Consider the following 13339-nt stretch of genomic DNA (forward strand, 5'->3'; position numbering starts at 1 on the left):
CTAACAGCCCTCTGGAGCAGCCGTGGAAACGCAGTGTTTCCACTAAGTGAGGCCAGATAAACTAGTAAAAAAAAAAAACCTCAAACCTACCCCCCGCTTTTCCAACTCACATAGTTTTCTGGGGTGTGGATGTGCCTGAGGGTTTTGTTGCAGCGTTGGAGCATTTGGAGATGTTTATCGAGAGGATTTTTGCGTGTGTGAGGAATCGTCAGGTCTGGGTGGCACTGCTGTGACCCAATAAAGGAAGCCAGGTTCAGCAGCCGCCTCCATCAGCCTCCTCCGGGCCACGGGACCAAAGATGGCACCCTTTCCTTTCTCCAGTTCCGAAGAAACTGGCCAGCCGACTCTGCTTTCGGAGGATGAAGTGAGCTCCTTGTTTTGGGCAAGTCTCCTGTCTCAGTCCCAGACCTGCCTCGGGACACGGCAGCCCTCAGCCACCCAGAGATGCTGCCAGGATGTCACTTTAGGAAAGTACTCTCTAGAGCTAAGCGCTCTTTAAAATAAGCGTCTAGGAGAAGAAATTTCCACCCGGCGGAACCCGAAGACCGCGTCCCCCCCACCCTCCTCACATTTCTGAAGTGACTCGGACCCTTGGAACTTTTCAAATGGTTTTTATACACACGGTATACACGGTCTGGCCCATGGACTCGGCGAAAGATTCCACCCTGCCGAGGAGTTTACGGTCGCTGAGATTCCTCGCTGGGTACTTCCACCGGCTCGGCTTCCGGAGGGAAAACGAGGAGGAAACCAGAGTCCCAGGCTTCTTTCTGCCCTACCAACGGAGGTTCTTTCCCCGCTGGGTCAGACGGTTGCCTTCTGCTTCATTAACCCCTTCTTCGCTCCTTGATGGATCTTGGAGTCCAGTTTCCCTGTGAAAAAAAAAATCCAACCACCCGCTCATTATTTATTTTTAAACTTTATTTGCAATGCAAATACACTGCAGATCCACAGGTCTCCTGGTTACTATGTTCCTGTCACATTCAATTATCCTGCTTCGGGAGTCAGGCATCTCCACCCTCCAGAATTCCATTCCGCGGAGACGACGAGGGGCTGGGTGTGCGGCGGAGGGCGCGGAAGGAGATCCCGCGGATATTTAGCGGGTGAGAGGGTAAATTAACCTCTCCCGCTTGCGGAGTTCCTGGAAAACCAGCTCTCCTTGCTCCCACGTAGTTTTGAGAAGAGAGACACATCCCGGGGATGGGCATCTCACCCGGTGGGAAACCCAATCCCTCGACCTGTCAACTCTCTGGGCGTAACGCAGGCATCTCCCCCACGGCGAGGGGAGCGGCTCTCCCCGGCTCGCTGCCGCCTCTCGGCTCAATAGGGGGAGTGACCTGAAACAGTGGAGCAGAGCCCCTCTTCAATGCCCTGCTGACAGAGGGCCCCTATCACCAGCTAGGGAGGGCAGAGTTCACAGGCTGAAGGACTTTGCTAAGTGCTAAACTCGGCCTTCCTGTCCCCAGAGACCCTAATGGGAGCCAGTTCACCGACATCACCTCTAACCTCTGTCTCCTCCGATCACCCTCCCCGAGCGGCGACTCCCGGGCCCCGACACGTCCCACCGACGGGGGCCGGGCTAGAAGCAGGCTCGGCCCCGGGGATCTCCTCGTGATTAGGCTCTCGACGGATCCCGGCCTGGCCCGAGAACCCGAGCTGTCGGCTCCCCGAGACAAAAGAATATCTAGCTCGGTAGTAAGCCTGGCTCTGTGCACCGGAGAGGTGATTCCCGCTTGATACCACTCGCCAGAAGATCTTAGGAGCCTCCCGTCTAGGCGTATTCCACGCCCCTACGATAACGGTCATCCTCATACATTCATCTTCGGGGAATGTATCCAACGCCGTAGCATAAACAGGGGGCTTCCAGAGAATCGGCACCTCCCCCGGTAGGGCAGCCTCCGAGATTCTGGATTAAGGCCGTCACCTTCGTTCCACGCAGCTGGGTTGGAGCCCACAGCTCCGGGCAGTTCTCTGCACTGCACTCTCTGCTGGGAAAGCCAAAGATATCTTGGGCCGTGCAGGGCAGCATTTCTGAGGGCGGGGGACATTCTTGCAGGGAGCGAGGGGACAAAAGAATGGTGGGAGGAGGAATTTCCCAGACTGGTCTGAAAAGTAGATGATGGCTATTTGTAAATAATAATACTATAATAATAATAATGTTGGTATTTGTTAAGCGCTTACTATGTGCATAGCACTGTTCTAAGCGCTGGGGGAGATTCAGGTAACCAGGTTGTCCCCATTTTACAGATGAGGTCACTGAGGCCCAGAGAAGTGATTTGCCAACAGTCACACAGCTGACAAGTGGCAGAGCCGGGATTTGTACCCATGACCCGACTGGCAAGCCCGGGCTCTTTCCACTGAGCCACACTGCTAATAAGGATACTAATAATAGTATGCGCTAAGCACTTACTATGTGCCAAGCAGCGTTCTAAGCACAGGGATCTTGTCTTATGTCGCCGAGTCGTTTCCGACCCATGGCGACACCGCGGATGCATCTCTCCCTGAACGCCCCGCTCTCCATCTGCAATCCTTCTGGTAGTGGATCCACAGAGTATCTACAGGTTAATCAGGTTGGGCACAGTCCCCGTCTCACACGGGACTCACAGTCTTAATCCCCATTTTACAGATGAGGTAACTGAGGTCCAGAGAAGTGAAGTGACTTGCCCCGGGTCACGCAGCAGACACGCGGCGGAGCCAGGATTAGAACCCAGGTCCTTCTGACTCCCGGGCCCGTGCTCTATCCACTAAGCCACGCTGCTTCCCAAGAAGCAGATAGCCGATGTTCAAGAAAAGAGCATTCAAGCCCTTGCTCGGAGCTCTGATGGAGGCTTTATGGTAATAGTAGCTGAAGGTATTTATCGAGAGTCCACTGGCTGCCATCCATTATCTTAAGAACTTGGGCAAATACAACAGAAGCAGGAGACATGCTTTCCAGGCTCGAGGAGTTTACACTCGAACAGGGAAGGCAGCAATAAAAAACCTTTTCAAAGAGGGACAATCAGAAGAAATTGAATGTACAATCTAGTGCTGAGGAAATAAATAAATCAGTAAGTGCTAAGAGGTCTGATGGGTCAAAGTCACCTGGAGTGCTGGGAGTTAATTATAATAATAATGGCATGTTAAGCGCTCACTATGTGCCAAGCACTGTTCTAAGCGCTGGAAGGGGGATACAAAGTAATCAGGTTGTCCCACATGGGGCTCACAGTCTTAATCCCCATTTTACAGGCGAGGGAACTGAGGCACAGAGAAGTTAAATGACTTGCCCAAAGTGACAAGGGGCGGGATCATGTCTACTAGCTCTGTTGTGTTTTTCCAAGCAGTTAATGTAGTGCTCTGTCCACAACTGCTCAATAAATCATCAATGGTATTTATTGAGCACTTGCTGAGTGCGGCGTACTAAGCGCTGGGGAAAATCGAACGCAACAGAGCTTGAGACGTGACCCCTACCCACAAGGAGCTTAGAGTTTACAGGGGGGAGATAAACATAAAACGAGAATCAGATAGGGGAAAGAGCAGAGCATCATCTCCACCACCACCCACCACTATCATCATCAATAGTACTTACTGAGCACCTAATGTGAGAAGTATAAGGTTTATTATATCAATTGGACAATCATTGGCATTTATCAATCAGTGGTATTTAATAAATAATGTTGGTATTTAAGCACCTACTATGTGCCGAGCACTGTTCTAAGCGCTGGGGGAGACACAGGGTCATCAGGTTGTCCCATGTGAGGATCACAGTCTTCATCCCCATTTTACAGATGAGGGAACTGAGGCACAGAGAAGTCAAGTGACCTGCCCAAGGTCACCCAGCAGACAAGCAGCGGAGCCGGATTTAGAACTCGTGACCTCTGACTTCCAAGCCCGGGCTCCTTCCGCTGAGCCACGCCGCTTCTCTATTTACTGAGTGCTTACTATGTGCACAGCACTGTACCAAGTGCTTGGGAGAGTACACTACAAAATTAGCAGACGCGTTCCCTGCCCTTAGCGAGCATTTACCGGGGGCAGATTACCATACTAAGCACTCGGGAGAATACAGGTCAGTAGCGTTCGTAGACACAGTCCCTACCCACTTGGAGCCTGCAGGCTACAGCCTACACTCTACAGCGTACATAAGTGCTGTGGGATTGGGGTGAGTGTTCGAGTGCTTAATTCTACTGATGTTGATGATGATGGAGGAGGAGGGGCTTTTGGGGGGCTCTGAAGAGCCATGGTCTTTTGGATTAGTTAAGAGAGAGGGAGGTCCAGGCTATGTAATATAGGGAGAGAGGATGGAAAGGCTTGAAACTGTAGGTGACATGGGAAGCAGGTGGAGGGTTCTGAGGAAAGGGGAGATGTGTGGTGCTTCGAAAAGCTGATTCATGCAGCAGGGTGTAGAATAGATTGGAAAGGGAGAGGCTGGAGGCAAGGAGAGCAGTGAGGAGGCTGATCCAACAGCCTGGTTGGAGAGGAACGGGCGGCCGGGGGAAACGTCGTGTAAGGAAAAGCGATTTAGAATCCCTTAAAAAATGCAAAGGAAGCCGACAGTTGTGGAAGTGAAATTTCAAGAGACGCCCGGTCAGGACCAAACTTAAAAATCAAGTTTGGAAATAGCTACATTACAGGACAACCTCGTTCCAGGTTTGTCAAATGAAACAACTTTCCAATTTGACCAAGAAATCAGAAGAGAGCAGTAATACCCCTAGGGTGCAGGAAGGAGGACGAAAACCAAAAGGGAAGACGCATTAGTTTCCAGGACCTAGAACTTACAGATCTTGTGTTTTCCTTTGATGGGAAACTTCACGATCATTTCCTGGGGATTTGTGCAGAGGTAGACGAACGGAGAATCAGATTCTTGACTGAGGTCCGGGTGCTGCAAAACAAACCCCAAAAGTCTCATGGGGAGCCCGGTCGAGCGGGATAACCGAGCGCCCGTCCCTAAGAGCTCAACGTAGCCCACGACCGTCACGTTATCCCTTGCGAACCCTCCGGGAGATAGGTGACTGATGGGTCTTTTTCTCTCCATTTCTCCAATGGGAAATGGGCAGAGAGAAACATACCGACTCCAACTCTGTTGTATTGTATCAATCAACCATCAGGGGTATTTATTGAGTGCTTACTGTGTGCAAAGCTCTGTACTAAACACTTGGGAGAGTCTACAGCAGGGTTGTAGACACGTTCCCTGGCCACTGCAAGCTTACGGTCGTCAATACACACAAATTACGGCTATCTCTATCATCTACCCCACCTCTATCTCTATGAGGGTGGGGTGGATATCGAGTTTCCAGAGGGTTCAGATCCAAGGGCAGAGACAGCGCAGGAGGGAGGGAGTTGGGGAAATGAGGGCTTCGTCGGGGAAGGCCTCTTGGCGGAGACTGACCTTAATCAGGCTCTGAAGGTGGGGAGGGTGGTGGTCTGGCTTATATGGACGGGGAGGGAGTTCCAGGCCAGAGGGAGGATATGGGAAAGGAATCGGTAGTGAGGTAGACGAGACTGGGGTACAGTGAGAAAGCTGGCACTAGAGGAGCAAGTGTGCGGGCTACACTGTAGTAGATCGGTGAGGCAATGTAGAAGAAGGGGTGGTCTGATAAGAGTGTTTTAACACTGATGATGTTAAAGAGTTCCTGTTGATGCAGAGGTGGCACTTAGCACAATGCTCTGCACACAATAAGAGTTCAATAAATACCACCGATTGAAAATTAGCTTACTCAGCTACACGGTGAGAGAGGAACACGACTGGGAATAGAATTCTTGCCTCCCAAATCGCAGCCCAAAGCAGCAGAAATGTCTTATTTACCTAACGCTTTTCAGCCCTGAATTTCTCTACGACCCTACTTTCATAAAAAGATGCCCGGCGATCTCCCGGGAGACACACGAGAGCTGAAACTTGTATAGCGCAAGGCACCTAAGCGTCAAGGGCTTTAGGAATCTCCCGATATTTCCCTTCAGGAATGAGGGGCACCTTCTGGATTCAATGAAGGCCCTGGAAAGCCTTCAGAAAATGAAAACATTTTGGGAAATTCTGCCGGAAACAGTAAACAGAGCCCTTCCTCCACAAGCGGAGAAGGAAGATGATTCATTCTGAAAGGTATGAACGTGCAAAAGCTGTCATGTTGGATACAGTCCAGTCTCACAGAGGGTGAAAAGGTGACCTGCAAAGCAATTCTGTAGATTGTTTTAGAAGCCTGGTTCAGATCTCCAGTCGGTAATGGAATCTGTGCAGTCGGCCACGGTTCTTCCTCCTTCTTCCTCTCGTGGTCCTGGAACCAGGAGGAGAACTGTTGTGCTGGCTGGGGTCAGGAAGGAACCCCTCAGAAATGGCTGGTTGATCCAAGCGCTTAGTACAGTGCTCTGCACATAGTAAGCGCTCAATAAATACTATTGAATGAATAAATGAATCCGGAGTTTTGTTATTTAATAACTGTGATATTTAAGCGCTTACTTCGTGCCGGGCACTGTTCTAAGCGCCGGGGTAGATCCCAGCTAATTGGGTTGGACACAGTCCCTGTCCCAAATGGGGCTCGCGGGTCTTAATCCCCAGTTTTACAGCTGAGGGAACTGAGGCACCGAGAAGTGACGTGACTTGCCCAAGGTCATAATAATCATGAAAAAGATGGTATTTGTTAAGCGCTTACTATGTGCTGAGCACTGTTCTAAGCACTAGGGTAGATACAGGATCATCAAATTGTCCCACGTGGGGCTCACATTTTTTTTTTTAATCCCCATTATTACAGATGAGGTAATAGAGGCACAGAGAATAATAATAATAATAATGTTGGTATTTGTTAAGCGCTTACTATGTGCCGAGCACTGTTCTAAGCGCTGGGGTAGACATAGGGGAATCAGGTTGTCCCACGTGGGGCTCACAGTCTTAATCCCCATTTTACAGATGAGGGAACTGAGGCACAGAGAAGTTAAGTGACTTGCCCACAGTCACACAGCCGACAAGTGGCAGAGCTGGGATTCGAACTCATGAGCCCTGACTCCAAAGCCCGTGCTCTTTCCACTGAGCCACGCTGCTTCTCCAAGAGAAGTGAAGTGACTTGCCCAAGGTCACCCAGCAGACAAGTGGCAGAGCCAGGATTAGAACCTATGACCTCTGACTCCCAAGCCCGGGCTCTTTCCACTAAGCCACGCTGCTTCTCTGGGATTTGGAGCTTTGCAGAGCTGGGATTAGAACCCAGGTCCTTTCGATTTCCACGCCCATGCTCGAAAGCATCTGGGGACGTTCTGCCATCACCCCACATTGCCAAGAGGGCTCACGGGCATTTGGGGGTCGGGGAGGACGACTCCCTCCTTGGTCAGGTGGGCTAGTCTTCCAGTCCTCCACTGGTTTTTAGGCTTCTCGCTGACGATAAGCAATTTGAAGAATCCCCTCTTCTTTGGCTCGCCGTTGCCTTTCTCTGTAGCAGTCCATTTTGCTAAGCAGGACACCTTGTAAGCTTGTCACTGGGAGCAGAGAATGTGTCTGCTAATTCTGTTATACTGCACTCTCCCAAAGGCTTACTAATAATAATAATGATGGTGTTTGTTAAGCGTTTACTATGTGCCGAGCACTGTTCTAAGCGCTGGGATAGATACAAGGTAATCAGGTTATTCCACGTGGAGCTCACGGTCTTAATCCCCATTTTTACTTCTCTGTGAGGCACTTGCCCAAAGTCACACCGCTGACAAGTGGTGGAATCGGAATTAGAACCCACGACCTCTGACTCCCAGTGCTCTGCACCTACTAGGCGCTCAATAAGTACCACTGACTGATTCTTCTACTATTTTTTGGCACACCCCATCCACCACCGCTTCAATGTGGGAGAAATGAGCATCGCTTTATTGAGACCTAAAATCGGCTGAGGCTTTAATTAACCAATCAGTCATATTAATTGAGCGTTTACTGTGAGCAGGACACTGAACTAAACGCTTGGAAGTTCCCTGCCCATGATGAGCTTAGAGTCTCTAAGTCAAACGATGGTCTCCATTGAATGCTTCCTGGGGGCAGAGCACCGTACTGAACGCTCGGGAGATTACAGTACTGTACAGTTGCTAGACGCGTTCCCTGCCCATAAGGAACCTCGTTGTTTCCAGAGAGTGGATCGGCTGTGAGAAAGAAAGCCCAGGAGAACTTTCTCCTCTTCCAAATTCCCAGACAGCGGGCAGGGACTCCGAAGCGGAGTCCGAGAGCCCAACTGGACAGAGGAGAAAAGCGGCCTGTAGGACAAACTGACAAATTCCAGATTCCCCAGAGTCAGCTGCTCGGCACGAGTGCCGTCAGAGGCAGCCACCGAGATCGTTAAACCTCACACGACAGCAGAGGCTGGAACCTCGGGGGCTCAGGACTCTCCCTCCCTTCTCCGGGGGCTGGAGAGCTTCAAGGCCAGGGTCGGCGCTGCCAGGATTTCACAGCTCTGCCGCTCCAGAGCGGCGAGCCAGTTGGGGCAAGAGGTTTGGTCTGAGTTAGTAGGAAGCTATGTGAATCATGTGCAGGGTTCGCCAAGGGAAGCAGTCGACCTGACGGCCATTTCCTTCGGCAGCGTGTGGGAATTGAGGCCTAGCTACCTGCTGGGAAGGGCAATTCTGTCATCTTTAACCTCTGGATCAGGAGCGGAGGCTTCAGGATCCGGTCCGGTGTTCTGCAAATCGTAGCTGTGACCTTGGGATCGGGTCATTCCTATCTTCTTCGCTCACACGGATGACAAATTCCAGCAGGCGAACAGGCCAGGATGTTGGCCCCCACTTGCAGGCTGGGAGTCGGGAGTCTTTTGGGTTCTGCGGTTCACCATTAAAGAAGTAAATCTTTTGCTTCCTGCAGAGCAGATGCAAACTTTGGCCTCTGAGAAAATAGTCCATGTGGCCCTAGCTGAGTGAGGTTACAACACAGCCCCGTTGTGATCGAATTAGACAAACAAACGGAGGACGCCGGGAAAGATTGGGATCTTGGGTGAGGAAACAAGGGGCGAGTTTTAGGTTGCGTGAGTAGGGATTTCTTGGGTCTCCTTTCTACCCTAAAGTGAAAATACACATAAAAGGTGCCTCTCATCCCCCAAACACGAGAGCCATCAGGCTCCCGGCTCCTCCCTCGGTCTAGCTCAACTGACCGCCGACCTGGGCTGAAGAAGAGGAGGCAGGGTTGGAAATGAAGGCAGTCTGGAAGGGGTAAAAGAAAAGTAGCACCTAATTGCTGGCAGAACTGAATCATTCCTCACTGTGAAACACACTTTTAAAACCATCATCTTGGCAGGAACTCAGTCCCCCCAGGAGAGCTCAGCCTGTGTTACTGGACCGGTGGGTAGCAATAAATCAGCCCAGGCACCAGAGAAGGGAAGCAACATGCCTCACGCTGGCAAGGAAGGGGCTTTACGAGGAGCTGCCCTGGGCTTCAGAAGTCATTGGACAAGAAAGCAGATGGTCTGGCAAGAGAGCAAGGAAGGTAAGTTCAGAAGGTGGCACTTGTGAAGGAGAGTGGGCGTCCCATAAAACAGAACCCAAGTGTGGGAAGGCCCCATGCTGAAAGGCCCCAAGGTGCAACACACTGTAATAAGGGAAGCTCAGCAATGGGAGGTCTCGAGGGTGACACTCGGAGGCCAAGGACACCGAGGAAAGGCCGCCCCAAGAAGTTTGGGCCTGTCCTTGTCCGTGGTGCGATGCCCATTTCCAGTGTGATGTGGGGGAGGAAGTGGACTCAAGCTTTCTTTCATGCCTCATAAGTTTCATAGCTGCGTGACATAACAGGTAATTAAGTACTAAACAGCCATTTTCTCCTCCTCTCCAGAGGGAAATTGCTCACCATCCAACTAGAAAATATTTCTTTTTTAGGTTCTATAAGAGAGGAGGAACACAGCGGCTTTTGGCAACCAGTGCCGACCCAGGGCCAAATGGCAGTTTTTATCCTAATCTTTAGAGAATCCCCTTAGTCCTTATACTACTGTGATCGATAACTCCTATTAACAATTAACTTTTCCTTCAGACAAAAATCTCATAGTGACCTAACTCTCTTACCTTGTTCTAGGTATCTGAGTGAAACACTTGGGAGAAGGGCTATTGTAACAAGGGACAGAAAGTTTACCGGCTGGTCCCTAGCCCCTTCACTGGCTTGAATTTTTGGGGAACTTAACTGGCTATGGACTAAAACCAAGTTTACTGCAACTCAATTCCAAAAGGACCTGAGTGATCATCGGAATAATTTCTCCTGACTCGGAACGAGGGGTTGAAAGCCCAAAATAATGGGAAGTGTGGAGGGAAGAAAGAGAGAGGGACAGAGAGGGAGATAGACAGAAAACACAGTTTCCAAATGATTCACATGAGGTACCTCCAGATTCAATGTCTTGGAGAGCAAAATTGCCTTTGCCCCATCAGAGAGAGCGAGCGCACAAGTGCACAGCGTTCTTTCAAAACACAGGCAATACAGAACCTGGCGGTCCTCCTGCTGGATAATACAAATCTCCGGGGCCCCCATTTTCTCTGAATTTTCACTGCTTACAGGGGCTAAGAGGCCATATTAGCAAGTCAAGATGCTTACCTAGAATCACTAAATAGGTTGCTGGCTCGTCAGTAAAGGAATTGCCTATCTGCTTCTCTTGGTCTCCACAGCTATTTTCCCCACCACCGTCGGCAAAGAGCCGAGACCAGGGCTGGGGATTGCACCAATTTCTTATGCGGTTTCGATGCTCTTCCAACTCCGGTCTCTGAGGCGGTTTTCTATAATTACCCTCAAGACTATTCTAGCCCTGTTCCTATCTGTTCACCTCTTTATTTTAACAATTTCCACACAGCAGCATTTGGTCTCTCGGTCAAAGATCCTAAATGTGAATCCTCTACCCTCGTGAGGCTTACTTTTCCTTTAGAAAACACAGGCTCCTCCCTCTCTGTGAGCCCTGTTACAGTTTTGGATTAAGCAATATGGAATCCATCCATCCTAAACATGTCCCTCCTCGACCCAATATGGATGCCGTGGGGGCCGAACTCAGAGAATTCCCTGCCCTTATTCCACATTTCGGAGTAAAGTTACAATCGAGCTCCTAATACCATCTTCAAATAACATTAATTAAGGGTTGCTTTAGGCCGGCACCGTGCTAACGCAATTTCAGGTTTCCAAGAAAACCAAGTAATCTACAGAACTCCTCAAACTAAGATGATGGGGAAGAAGACTTATCTTTGGCATCCCAGAATGAACCCCCTCCATTGCTACAAGCTAAGTTTACTTCACCACCGTTCGCGTTTTAAAAATGCAGGGTTTAGAGAATGGGGTCTCAGGTTACCTTCTGGGCACTGTCACTGTTCTGTGCGACAAGATCTTAACTGGAGTTTTCAGACTATGGTGAATGTGATGGAAGCTCTGTTACCTAGGATCCTAAAATTAGGCTGATCAAAACACTTAAAAAAGGCCAGGGCAGGTTGCCAGGGGATGGATTCATTCCTCTCTTCCACCTCTGGTACTGACAATTGTACATTTTACCTTGTGCAAATCAAATTTGCTTATGCTTTTCATCCAGTTTACTAATTAGGAAGGGGGAGATCATTTGCTGATATAGGAACAAACTTACACATGAAAATAAAACTCAAATCTTCAAAAGCAATGAAGCCCCCCATTAAGAGTTCGATGGATGTCAAGAAACTGAGTATGACTTCTCACCTATTTTCACAAGACTTACAAAAGAAAGTTCCTTCTTTAGTCAAAAAATGCAGCGCTAACCCCTAAGTTGGTTATTTATGCCTTTCCCTTATTCACGGTGACCTCTGAGGTCACCTGCTTTACAGTTCCAAAGTGCAGAACTGTGAATGGCATGAAATCGCATCTCTCTATATAAATAGGATAGGAATCTAACCCTATTTTTCCCAAGAGACTTGAATTTCTTGTTGTTCCTTGTAACTTTGTGAAGGTAACCTCAGCAATTGGCCAGGGATCTGAAAATCCCTAACCTATTTAGGTTTAAACATACTTACTGCTCTGGTTCTTTATTTGCATCACTCTCTCTTTCCTTCCCCTGACCCCATCCTGGGCAAGCAGAATCACTGAGTGAGTGCTTCCATCCTGTGAGCTCATACTTGGGAGACGGGCACTGGACACCCATAAAAATGCTAAAAAATACACCTGCCCTGCGCAAGCTAATCCAAAATGGTGGTGCCCAAGGTTTCCCAGTCACAGAAAGGGGGCATTATTTTAAAAGACAAATCCATATTCAAGTGGGTCCTTGATGTATAGGTGGAATATAGCCTGGGTGATTTTTTTTTATGGTATTTGTTATGCACTAGGTGCGAGGCACTGGGGGAGATACAGCCTAATCAGATTGGACACAGTCTATGTCCCACATAGGTCTCAGTCTTCATCCTCATTTTACAGATGAGGTGAGGCCCGGAGAAGTGAAGTGACTTGCTCAAGGTCACTCAGCAGACAAGTGACAGAACCGGGATTAAAAACTAGGCCCTTCTGACTCCCAGGCCTGCACTCTATCCACTAGGCTACACTGGACCTGGACAGAACCATCCCTGGTAAATCCGCCTCGCTTCCTGGGAATTTTGAAAATCCACTCTCAGGCTGTTTGGAGTGCGCTCATTTCAGGGCACTTTTTGGCATGCCATTTGTTTTCCCTAGGTTGACCTGAAAGATCCCTTTAAATCAGACTGGGACTGCCAGCGTACCACTTCCCCTTCCTCTGGGTTGGCAGCCCTCAAGGCCCCTATGGAGTATACATTTCCAAGTCGGCGTGTCGGCATGTTCCCTTAAAATTGCTAGGCCGCAGAGCAGAGAGGACACTCTCCCACACCAGTGAAGAGAAAACGGGGCCTGGGCGTGTGAAAGGTGACCGGCTTTGGCGGCGGTATCCTTATTTTAATCTGTCTTCCGAATCCTCATCTCGATGGCCCGACCGGCAAGCTTCTGGTGATGGCTGTCTACGGTTTTTGCGGGGGGAAGCTCTCCCTCCAACAACCGTCCCGACGCTCTATAATGATCAGATCCGATCCCAGAAGCAACGGAACCAGGTTGCAACCCTCCGCCCCCCTGCAAAGTTGCAGTTCCACTGTTGACGCCCAAGTTACGGGCCCGACGGGCACTCGGCGCCGAGGAACGGTCTCGACCCAGGTCCGCAGAGAGTCGCATACTTGGCCGCTGCATTAGCCGTAAAAAACGTGTGCTTGGGTCAGCTGCTGACAGAGGGGGACGGTTTCAGTTCAGACCGGGAGTATGGGAGAGAGCATAATCAATAACTTTGAGATTTCAGAAGGGACTAGATGGGCAGAACGAGGAGCATGACAAAAATACCACATACAGAACACACGCAGAAACAAAAGCCGCCAACCCAACTTTTGTTTGAAATCCTGTTAGGTCTAGACTGTAACGTGTGAGGAGAGAACCGCTCACAACCACAGC

At 49.7% G+C, this 13339-nt stretch overlaps 1 protein-coding gene across 4 annotated transcripts in view; it reads right to left on the reverse strand.

Annotated features, from left to right (window-relative positions):
- Positions 1-595: 595 nt before the first annotated feature.
- TRIP4 (thyroid hormone receptor interactor 4) overlaps positions 596-13339 on the reverse strand; it is a 41421-nt gene continuing 28677 nt past the window's right edge. For 2 of the 4 annotated variants that reach the window (XR_003759844.2, XM_001509129.5), the window contains 2 exons: positions 4750-4852; positions 596-869 (listed from right to left, as the gene is read on the reverse strand). Coding sequence is in view for 3 of the 4 variants with exons in the window: in XM_001509129.5 (XP_001509179.3) it covers positions 802-869; positions 4750-4852 (171 nt within the window). In the remaining variant the exon portion in view is untranslated. The remainder of the gene's footprint in view (positions 870-4749; positions 4853-13339) is intronic. The other 2 variants (XM_029066038.2, XM_007666268.3) reach the window with 1 other exon arrangement.

The sequence above is a fragment of the Ornithorhynchus anatinus genome, chromosome 5 (assembly GCF_004115215.2).
Source record: "Ornithorhynchus anatinus isolate Pmale09 chromosome 5, mOrnAna1.pri.v4, whole genome shotgun sequence".
In the NCBI taxonomy this organism is placed as follows: Eukaryota; Metazoa; Chordata; class Mammalia; order Monotremata; family Ornithorhynchidae; genus Ornithorhynchus; species Ornithorhynchus anatinus.